Source organism: Patella vulgata, chromosome 3, assembly GCF_932274485.2.
Source record: "Patella vulgata chromosome 3, xgPatVulg1.2, whole genome shotgun sequence".
In the NCBI taxonomy this organism is placed as follows: Eukaryota; Metazoa; Mollusca; class Gastropoda; family Patellidae; genus Patella; species Patella vulgata.
Window position 1 is genome coordinate 46,512,928 of NC_065881.2, and position 12,212 is coordinate 46,525,139.

Sequence of the window (12,212 nt, forward strand, 5' to 3'; positions counted from 1 at the left end):
AATTGGTTTTAAAAACAAATACATTTGATTGAACATCATTTTTTGATTTTGTGAATGGATTCTAGTATATTATATATTTATTAGTGTAGAGAATATATGTAAATACAGTAGAATCTGCATTAAGCAGCCACCCAAGGGAATTTTTACAACTGACCACTTAACGGGAGTGGCCTCTTAATAAAATCTTGGTGCTTTTTGTGCTGACATAAATTAAATATTACGCTTGGATGCATTGGAAGCGAACATCAATACTTGCATCGGTAAATTTTACCATCGCTGAATCTTGCGCCGAACGAAAATTCTTTACTCAAATCTTGGACATAACTTCTGTAAACTTGTCATTTTGTAACAACCTTCGATACTACTGTCTACCATTGTGATGCATTCGATAATATTTATCCATTTTTGTGAAGAAAATCGATGAATAAATTTTATTTTATCAAAAAAGCACTTGAACAAAAAACCATCGATGATTTTATCACATATTCATAGGGGGTGTAACTCTGTATGTAATATTATAGGAGGCGCTAAAACATCTGTTTAACAACAAAGTGGCAATGGAAAAAAGATACTAGATGATCGTGACAAAACTCGGTACTTTTATTTTATTCAGTGTAAAATAATGTGTCGTTACGCATCAAAACAATGATCAGGTTAGTCGTTTAATAAAACAAAAGATTAATTAACAGATAATCCCGGGTTGATTGTTATTTTTACATTTCTTTTTACCTGATCAGTGGGGGTCCAGTTAATTAACTACTACTCACGGGATTAGCGGGGTTGTATCATTCAACAATGGCGATTGAATGGGCGATGTTTTGTTGAATTTATTAGTAAAATAGTGACCGCTGGCTGCGTTAGAGGAGTGACCATTGAATAAAGAGATGAAACAACAGAATTTTACGGGGGGGGGAATTTATTGTGACCGCTTACAAGGAGATGGCGCTGAATAGGAGTGGCTGCTCATACAGATTCTACTGTAGATGTAACATTATTTATACTTTTGTTACTGTAGAAGTTCAGAGCTATTGTGTTAGATCATTATGTATTATAAATATATATTTGTCACCAATACACTTAATTGAGCTCCATCATTTGTAAGCATATACTTGTAAATTACATAAATAATATTACGATAAATATAATCTACAATAGTATTATCGTAACATGCACCTTCACCCTATAAAATCAGATTCATAAATTACACAATATAACACCAAAACTACATTATGATCCACCATATCACTGGTGAACCATGTAATGATAAACTTTGGATAATGACCTGGTTATACCAAAATATTTAATTTAAGAGAATTGTATCATTGCATGATAATAACAAAATTTCTAAGCCTCTAAATAGAGTGAAATGGTAGATGATAATTATATTGTTTAATTTATATTATATATTGTAAGATTGATTATTTAGATATATTGTAGCTAATTGGAGTCCAGTTGATACCTTAAGGCTATGGTAAGCCATATTACCACTTAATATTGGTGTTTCATCATCATGTTCATCTCTTTCTTCTAATTTATTAGTTAATTTTGTGTTTAGGATATCAAGATCCTTGACACGTTTTTGTAACTTGATGACTAGAGCCACATCTTCAGCATTGACCATTTGGTCCTGTTGAGCCAATTATTGAATTGTATACAAAAAAAAATTCAAACAAGACCGACATACAAAAACAAATACTGTCAACAATGATTCCAGCAAATATGCAAACTATCCATAAATAAAAATTCTGCTACAATCAATTTTAGTTGTCTCAACTCTTTTGGATCGTCTGCCAAGATCTTCCCATATATTACAGATTTAATTTGTTTGCTTCTTAAACACCTTGAACATTCTGTCCAAAATTGAAATAATTTTAGTTTATTCCCAAATATTTTATCAAGAATTTCATATTTGGTGTAAATTATTCCATATAAATACTGACCTTAAGAGCGTTAAATGCTGAATCATTCATTACAGATGATGGCGACATGCTACCGTCTTCAAAACTTTCAATTCTTGTTGTTAATTTTGATTTCTGTTTTTCTAAGTCTTTCACTTTGTTTTGAAGTTTGAGTAAAAGTCCTACATCAACATCAGCTTCCTGAAAACCAACAATTATTGAAATTATCAGAATTTATCATGACTGGTATCTATAATGTTGGAGCAAGCACAACACTTTAAACAAGCCACAGAATTTTATCTGGGTATTTACAAACATATTTAATATTAGTCAAATTTCAGAAAATTCAAATAAAGTGAAAATATTTCATAACAGAAAAGTGTTTTGCAACTCTGTGAAAATAGCACAGCAGTTCATTTGAAAATGGCTATAAATTAGACCATACTAATCCTATATCTACACCATCAGTGTATCGATAACCAAGCATGTTCGAATATAAAGACAGCTTGGAGAATTAACCACAGAATATATTAACTACATCTTCAATGAGCTAATTTAAAAAAATATATTCTGGATATTCTGATCTACATGTAGAATATATAATACCGGGAGGTACAACCTCCATTATAATCATTCTTATTACAAGTTTTTGCAACAGTCTACTTACTCAGTACATCAAACTCAGCTATATGATCTAAACATTTATTTTACTATTTAAATAATTTATATTTTTTATTATTATCTACCTTTCGACCAGTAACTTCATTCATCACCTTGTCTAGAATATTTGGTCGCTGTGCTTCGGACTTTCGTTTGACTGTATCATAACCTTGATCCTTTTTTTAAAAAAAGCAAAACAAGTAAGCAAATTGGATAATGTGTGAAAAAAACCTGCTCAAAATAAACAAAGGCTTTAGATCATTTTCTTATAACGTATTGTTCAACCCTACAGAACCATCATCCTATTCTAGCAAACAAACACAGCTATATTTCATTCGAAGCCAAAAAAAAAAACAAGTACAAGGGTATTATATGGACTACATACCGCTGTCACCTTGGAATTGCGTCGTCATATCAAAATTGATGCACAATTGTCAAAGGAACAAAGATGGCAAATTTTATGTCAGTTTTACATGTATGGCCACCCCCCTCCCCCGCCAAGAACAACAACAAACAGATGAGTAGAGCTTTGGGACCAGTTTCTACTCCAAAAAGCTTTTACCTATTAGGTCACAATACTAACTACAATAAAACATGGAGTAAACATGTAAAAGTATTATTTGAATTTGAATAATAATTAACAGCTATACCTCTTCCTTTTCTTCATTATTTCTCTCAGCTTCTGCAGAACTACTGTAAGATTCTATACTAACAGCGCTTATGTCTGATGATGACCGCTGATGACCTGTAGGACTCGTCACAATTTGCAATTCACCTTGTAGATTCTCCAGTCTTTGTTGAAGGCGGCCATGTTCTTTAACAAGTTTTTGATGATGACTACGCTCAGATGCAAATTCTGCTAACAATAATTTATTTGCTGCCTCCAACTTTTCTTTCACTATATCTATAAGAAATTCAAGAAATTTATATCTTCTATGTTTAATATCATAAGAGATAGAGAGTTTATTGTTCACTCGATGTTAACCAGGTCATTTTGGGACTAACACATTGCATATTTCTATAATTCGCTTAAGAGCAGTATTTTTTTTCGAAATGAGAGGAAAAGGAAGAACTTGGAGATAACCCACGATATTAGACACAAGGTTAGAAAACACATCTGTTGTATTGATGATTAATCGCATTAAAAAATTCAAAATCTCTAAAATACCTGCAGTACTGGTTTCTGCTTCCTTAAGTTTCTCTTTAGCTTTATTTAATTGATTTTTCATTTGTTCTTTTTCTTCCAACACACCATCAACTATCTGTTAATAAAACATAATACAAGGTTCTTAGAAATATAAACGATCCTTATTCATCAAGTCACAATTACTATTTTTTGTTTACATTTAAAATTTAATTTTATTCTAAGAACACAAACAAACAAATAAATAAGTCACCTTATTGTGTTCTTGTTTCATTAGTTCCTTTTCTGTAATTAGATCCTGTTTTTCTGTTTGTTCTTTAGCTAGTGCTGTTCTTAATTTTTCTATTTCTGCTAACAATTCTGCTACTTTATTAGATGATTCTTTAGCAACTTCCTTATTTTCCTTCAACCGATGTATTTCAGTTTTCAGCTCAGATATCTTTTTCTCTTCTTGTTTAACTTCAATAATTTCTTTGCTCTGAACATGGAAAAGATGTTTGCTGATTAATTTGTTTGATGATGTATCATCAAGTATATAACTATGTTGTTTGTTACGTAAGTTGATTTGTATTATGTTAAATATAGAGTTTAAACCTTATACAATCAAAAGTACACCATTGATATGGCAGCACAAAATTCTGGTTCTCAGATATTGTTGCGTTTTCAGAAATGAGCCGCGCCACCCATTTTTATTTATATCAAAAAATAAAAATGAAAACAAAGTTAATAATTTCCGCATATTCATATTTCCTGCGATCAAGGGAAGTAACTATTAAATGTTTCTTGAAGAGAGGAACTGAACACTAAGACTCCGCTATCAAGTATGCAACCATGAGAAAAACTACTGACAATTAAGAACGGCACTGGATAATTGATTGTTAATTGTTATTCTGCAATGATAGTGACAATTTTGCTGTCAATATGTCTTTTTTATGATGAAAATACCTTCTCTAGTGATCCATTTTATCTTTCCCAAGAACTATGACTGAAAGTAATCTTTGTTGGGAGAGTTAAATCACCCGAATATCAATGCTTTGAGAATGAGTAAACTATCGATACCACGTAATGGTCACCAAAACAAAAACCCAGGGATTCGTAAACATTTTCCCAAGAGTTAGTCTAGACAAAATTACAGAATTATTCGGTCGTTATTTCAAAATCTTATTTATTTTTTGCTTATCAAGAGATCAAAAAATATTAAATTTATAATCATTATGTGTGTTTCTTACAAATGAACAAATAGCCAGATTTTGATAAAACCAAAAACAACCCTCACGCATCAATTTTTTAGGAAGTTTTGTCTGAGAACAAGAATATTTTTTTGTGTGGCTAACACTTTATTCAATTCAATCAATTCTAACTTAAGTTATAGTCATTTAAAGTTTACATTGGTTTCTATTAATTTCACATGACCATTTCTAAACATCTTTTCACATTGCTATAATAATTCTGCTGAATCTGCTGATGTTTTCATACAAGACATCCTATTATTCATTAAGCTATTTTGTTCTTGTTTGTACTTAACTACTTAATAATATAAGTCTTTCCATTAATACATATCTTTGAGTTTTGAGCACTATTCTTAACTGGCTGTTTTTTGTCGACTTTAGCTGATTGATGTTTATTCTAGCCGATTGGTAAAACAATGAATCAGCCACTATGGTATCATAAATCAATCTACTTTCGGCTAAATTACATGTTAATTAAGAAGTCAATCAAATTGCTTGTGGGCTACATCAGCCATTTGGATCATAATCCGAGTAATTAGCAATCTGATTAAAACACAGATGCTATTTCGTTTCGTTTTTATAGTTCAAAATTTGGTTTTACTTGTCTTCACAACACTAGGATCTAGAAAAGTTGTTATATAACAGGCGTTCTAGTTGAGGAATTAGCCATTAAATCGGTCTCTGACAGTGAGTTCTTGGCATGCTCTGCACAGAACTGTGGGTTAACTCCTAGAAACGTCAACGCTGAATGATTAATCAATGTCTGGCGTCACAGGGTCAAAAGCTGCTCGTATTATCCCTAACGTGACCTCCCAGTACAACTGGTCAGATCTTCATGTAGTGTAGGCCCTCGAAAGTATAAAAAAACGAAACGAAAAACAGATCTGTATTTTAATCAGATTGAGTAATTAAGTAGCACATTTAAAGGTAATTTTGATAATCCAGTAAAAAAACAGCTTGCTGTTTATTCATATACAGGTTCAGTAAAATTAAGCAATCATGAATAACATATTTTTCCAACACAATCCCCAATGCTGAATTCCAATGACATGTGACATCGGTTGGAATTGGGTCAATAAACCAGTTTTAAGTAGTGTTTACCATTATGATTTCTTATTTTATACACATGCTGATAGATGCTTTATTTTTAAAATATTGTCGTTAAGAAGGATAGCATAGTCGTATTGAATTTTATTTTAAAGAATGGTTTTCATGTGATCATTGTGCCGTTTGTCCATCATCGAAGGATGAATAAAAACTTTTTCAAGATATGTGATAGTACTGATAGACAAAAAACTACAGATTGTGTTATGAAGAAATACCATGGTGCTTATTTTGGCTATGGTATTTTCTGATACTGGCAATAGTAGAAAAATGCTAATATTTTAGATGTAACAAGAAAATTGCATTGAATAAACGAAGACAGTAATTTATTCAGGAATATTACTGATGTCATAATACCTTGTATTAAAAGGTCCATGCCAATGTGAACTTTAAGTTGGTACGTGAATTAAATACGGAAAATTTTCAAAAGGTGTATCTATTTGTCGTTATTTTTGTGGTAATCACATTCATTAGAATATGCCATTCTCCATAACAAATTACCAAGAATTATTTTTGTTGACGTCTGGTTATATTAAAGGGAATGGAAGCTTAAAATTTTAAAACCCAGTTCCTACCGGGACCTCATTTGACCCAATTCTGGCTGGATTGTTTCAAAATGGATTAAGAAATAAAACACTATATCAACAATAACTAAAAGATTAATAAATCATCAAATTAATCTTTTTATATGTGCAGTTTATTTATACATAGTCTCCATAATTCAATAATATTAACAAAAAGTCCATTCCAGATAAAGTAATGAAATTAAAGTCACAAATATTTGATGTCACCTGGAAAATTTGACCAATAATCATCATATCCACAAATTTCATAAAATTAAACATTCAGTAGCTCACCTTTATATCTAATTTCTGTTGAAGTTCAATAATTTTATTCTCTAAACCTTTGTTCACCTTCTTCACGTGGTCAACTGATTTAGCCTCAACCTGACAGATAGAAAACACACACAAGTCAGAATACCAGAACTAAAAGTTAACTTTACAAGTCTTTTAATACTAAATCAAACATAGTACATTGCTCCTACTTGCACTGGTCAGTGTTAATCTAAGATAACTTGTCAAAAGTAAATCAGGATCTTTTACCTTCACTGTCTTCATCTAAACCCTAAATTAATTTACCATTGGTATTCTTTAGTTTCTTTGACTACTAGTACTATGTTTAAAGTTTCTTTACTATATAATGACTTCATGAAAAGATGTTTATTTATATAATCTAGCACTAATTCTATATTCCATGGTTATCTTGTCTTACCTTTAATATCTTGAGTTTCGTTCTGGCTTTACGTCGTCTGTAATGACTCTGTAGTAGTATAATACCTCGTATAACATGTTTGTAGCGTTTTTTAGCCAGAAATGTCCGCACATGTCTCTGTATAATGGAGGCTTTGTGGTTTTTGAGGAGGGATGAGTAATTTCTTCTTGCAAACAAACCTCGAATATGGGCCTGAAAATAAAGGAATTGCAATTGATTAATAAATCACCAACAATAAATCTTATTGCTTCCCATTCATCGTGTAAATATTGTACTGAAAATAAAAATGATTTTTCAATGAGAAAAGCTTCCTTGACTGAGATCCTACCTGGACCATTGACAATTTAAACATGGAATCAGATCTTTAAGTTAAAAACAGAACAATCTAAGACTATAGATGCCTAAATACATTATTTTAATAACCATAGATCCAAAATTGTTTCTCATTATCAATTTAAATTAATGTGAAAATAAGATGGAATAATATAACTACCTGTAACAGACAGATAGTGTTCCGTAAAATATCAAATTTACTACGATCCTTGTAACCCCTCCAGTGTTTCTGTATAGTAGTAGCAGCATGTGTCTGTCGTAGGAATGTAGCATGTCTAGATAAATTAAATAAACACACATAATTAACATATTACCATTTCACACATATATTCTAATAGTAATATTAATAAATATTCATAGTAATTGTTATTCAATACCATTAAAAGAATTTAATCTATTTCCTGTCTATTATGAATATTTTCTAATATTAATACAATGAAATCCAGTAATATAAAAAAAGTAAACAACTATATTAAGAAAACATACTGATTTTGAATATCTATAGTTTACCGAAATTTAACAATGCACCAAAACTTGCTCATTTTAATTAATGGGACTACTATGTGATGCACAAGTATGATTATTATTATTAACGATTTCACATACCAAATGTCTATACAGAGATATGCTATTCCTCAAGATCATACTTGAATATTTACATTCCATACATCCACTCAACACAACTAAGCTATTTTGAGACTAACATATGGTAATTATCTATCTGAATTATTCGTTTGTGTATGTGCAGGGCTCATTAGTAGTAAGAGAAAATTCAAGATGACATGTTGAACCAGTTAGTCAACCAAACAACTTATACAGTATAATTTTTTAAAAACATTACTTACCTTCTTGCCAATAATCCACGACCAAAACATTGAACAAGAAGAGCAGATTTTCGTATTTTTTGGTATTTGATACGGGACAACCAACCACGGATATGTTTTTGGATCATTACACCACAAGCTCGCAGCTTCTCGGAACGCAGCTTTTCTAAATAAGCTACTTGACCAGCACGGAAGAAAATTTTAGTTTTGCCAAATCTGTATTTATCAGGATCCTAAAGAATTTGAAAAAAAAAATAACTATCAATCAATAATGTCTTGATATTGTTTTGAAAGAAAATGTCATAATATATACCATTATGTTATTACTTACACAAATAGATCACAAAATAATGTATCATTAAAATACAGAAAATAAACGTACAAAATGGTGTACTATGTAGAATAAGTACACCCTGGCTTATCTAGAATGTCTTTCACCATTTATACCTTGGTCATTTATATAGTAAATTTGTAGTATCTTATTTTTATCTCACATAAAATTACAAATATGCTTACATCAATAAGATCTGGCATAATAGATTCACAAGTTTTTCTCATATTTCCTTTAATAATCTGTTTAGCTTTAGCTAATACTCTATATCTCTGGAAATATTCTGGATAGGTCCATCTGAAAACATACAATTACATTTCTAATCCATTTCTATTATAAATTAGGGGTGTCTGAAATTGGATATACAAATTGGATGTTACAAATCGAAAGAACTGTAATCCAGTGGCATTAAGTAAAGTTGTCAGAGTGACATATGTAATCAAACACAATAAATGTGTTTCAGCTTTAGTGATTAGTGGAGAATATTAGCACATCCCTTTACACTCAATATTCTGGTCACTATCTCTTGAATTCTGAGAATTCAAGATTGGAACTTTCAATTAAGTACTCCGAATAGCATTGTTGCATGAAATAGCATTATTAGATAAACTTGTTTTATATGTGTTTACCTTGATGGATAACCTGCTGCACTGATTCTAATAGTTTCTAAAACACCACAGGCTCTTAGTTGTTCCACAGCTCTCTTAGGATCAAATCTATAATAAACCAAAATTAAAAACTTTAATATTGAAGACTATTTTAACAAGTGTCTTTCTTTTATTTCTAATCAGAAGATATACTATGGTGGCATCCAAATATAGTTCAATTCTCGAAACTGATGGTCAGTAACCTAAAGGATATAAATCTCTCTTACATGTTTTAATGCAGGGGTCGCAACCTGCAGGTCACATACAACCAGTTTTGAGTCTGTTCTTATTTAGTCAATAATATTGATGTGCTCCTTCTGTTAGCCTATTCATTTAACCCCGATATGACAACTTTTTGGGATTGCAAAAAACATCAGGTGTCTCATTCACAATTTATGATTGTTACCTTCAGGTGTCTCATTCACAATTTATGATTGTTACCTTCTGTTTTTAGCTGCGGGAAAGGGAAGGGGGGGGGGGGTCTGTCCTTTTGAGGTTATGACTTCTGGGCCCTCCTGTGTTGATCTTTGTGGCCCTTGGGCTAAAAGCTTGGAGACCCTTGTTTTAATGGAAAAAGGTGTTACGACTGAAGATGAATTCCCAAATTTTTCATTGTAAAATATCAAACATTTAAGGATCAACAATTTTGGGAATATATTTGAGAATAACTCACGAAAAAGCACATTTCTCATCATTGGGTTTGATACATCGGATATAGTGTGGTGTTGTAGCATTAAGTGTCCCCATCAATAATGATAAAGACTCTCTGAATTGTGTGCCAACTGTTTGCTTATGCTGTTTACTACCAGCTTTAGGCTGCTGCTTTATAGGTGCAACATTAACACCTCTTCCTTTCTTATTATCAACTGCTTCTGAAAACAGCTCTCCAACTAATTCAATCTAAAAACATAAAATTATTTCTCTTGACTAACAATTAACTAATTATAAAATATAGAACAATGCATTTTCTAACTAAAGCATGACTTAGATGTCAGCATTTATGTTCAGTGAATGAATCAAAAATCTATAATAACATACACGGTTATACGTATATTTGTCGGTTAACAGAAACATAATACAACAAAACCAAATGAATAAAATATACTCCTTAAAGTGAAAGTAGTGTTATTGGTGGGAATTAATTCTATACACTTCATTAAAAAATATAAATAAATATATATATTTCATGGTGCATCCTTGAGAATTGTCCTTAAAACTTAATTTAGTATTGGATTTTGATTTGTAAATGTCACATTGATATAGGAAGTCAATTAACAGAGCAAGAAAACCTGAACTGGTTAGAAAAATGTGCTTAGAAATATAGTACAACAACAACAAAACTACTTACCTCACTAGCTTTGAGTATGTTAATTTGTTCTGCTAAAACAGTGTCTCGATTTTTCTCTAGAAAGCCATCAGCTGTGTAAGTGACCTGATCAGCAAAATGAATGATGACAAATGCTGTTCTAGACATTCTAGGTTTGTTAAAATGTCTCGATTTTCCCAGATGTTTGTCATATAATTTTTGGCACCAGTTGGAATCAGAACCTTTAGGCATCTGAAATAAGAACAGTAAAAAGAATTTAAACACAATTAAGAAATTTCTATCTTAAAATCAAATAAAAACTATTCAAAAACAAACAAATATAGTAGTTCATAAGTTGTAGGCCTATATTTATGTAAGCAATCCATTATAGCCCAGTAAAGAATACATATGATAATGAGTCAAGTTTTCAGCAAGTTTTTTTACCATATGATATTCCTATATGAAAACTCAAACTTACTCTACATTCTTCATCTAATAAATCTAATATTCCCAGTTTACTTTCTATCAGATCTATACATGGTTGATTATCATAGAAATCTATAAAACTCCATTCTATCGCTTCTTTAACATATTCTTCTTGTTCTAGTTTAAATACATGCTGTAATAATAAATAACATGTACTACATAATATACTGGGCCTTGGTGGGTGTCGTGGTCTAAGGGGAGACAACTCAAATTTGAGTATTCTATAATTTCACTTATGTAAAGTCATAGGAAATAAAAAAAGCATCTGTTTTAGTAAATATCACAGTTTTATATCTTTTCTGTAAAGTACAATTGTGATATCTGTGCTGTATTGTTTGTTCATTCATTGTTATTTGTGCAGTATTCCTACCTACACTGTCAGTTCATATTTAAGACTTAAGACATTTAAGAGTTTCATTTTTCATTGATTAACTATATGTCAGTAAATTCTGAAACACTGAAAGAAGCACTTACCATGTTAAATATCTGTTGCAGTTTTTCATTAGCATAATTAATACAAAACTGTTCAAAACTATTTATTTCAAATGTCTCAAATCTGAAAACATAGTTTTTGGGGGGACATTAATATTATATATGCATTAATGATATATTTATGTTTGTAAATAAGGAAATGGGGTTTAACATCATCTACTGATCACAACCAGGTTATAATGGGAATAACATATTAGGCTAACATATCATTTTAAGTTTAAGGGAAGTTTTACAACAAACACAAAACATTATCTACAGAAATTGCATTTCAAGCCACAATTGTTTTCTTTTTTATATTCAAACAAATTAAGACATTACTCCTTTTAATAAAGTAAATTAAGGCAGTATACCATGTATGGCATGTCTACTGTACTTATGTTCACGAAGACTTTTGCAATACAGTTATTCTTTATTTCAATAATTAATGTGGCAACATGGATCTTATATCAGTGTGAGCAAACCAAAGAAAGTTTAGCCAGGTAGTCC

The 12,212-nt window shown here is 30.9% G+C and overlaps 1 protein-coding gene across 2 annotated transcripts in view; it reads right to left on the reverse strand.

Annotated features, from left to right (window-relative positions):
• The window catches only part of LOC126816348 (unconventional myosin-Va), a 65,333-nt gene that overhangs the window by 36,263 nt on the left and 16,858 nt on the right, over positions 1-12,212 (reverse strand). For both annotated transcript variants that reach the window (XM_050542784.1, XM_050542783.1), the window contains exons 13-27: positions 11,709-11,790; positions 11,227-11,367; positions 10,791-11,000; positions 10,116-10,342; positions 9,425-9,511; positions 8,981-9,092; positions 8,486-8,697; positions 7,801-7,915; positions 7,308-7,499; positions 6,893-6,982; positions 3,956-4,180; positions 3,727-3,820; positions 3,209-3,462; positions 2,645-2,734; positions 1,941-2,099 (exon numbers count right to left, since the gene is read on the reverse strand). In XM_050542784.1, coding sequence (XP_050398741.1) covers positions 1,941-2,099; positions 2,645-2,734; positions 3,209-3,462; positions 3,727-3,820; positions 3,956-4,180; positions 6,893-6,982; positions 7,308-7,499; positions 7,801-7,915; positions 8,486-8,697; positions 8,981-9,092; positions 9,425-9,511; positions 10,116-10,342; positions 10,791-11,000; positions 11,227-11,367; positions 11,709-11,790 — 2,290 coding nt within the window. The remainder of the gene's footprint in view (positions 1-1,940; positions 2,100-2,644; positions 2,735-3,208; positions 3,463-3,726; positions 3,821-3,955; positions 4,181-6,892; positions 6,983-7,307; positions 7,500-7,800; positions 7,916-8,485; positions 8,698-8,980; positions 9,093-9,424; positions 9,512-10,115; positions 10,343-10,790; positions 11,001-11,226; positions 11,368-11,708; positions 11,791-12,212) is intronic.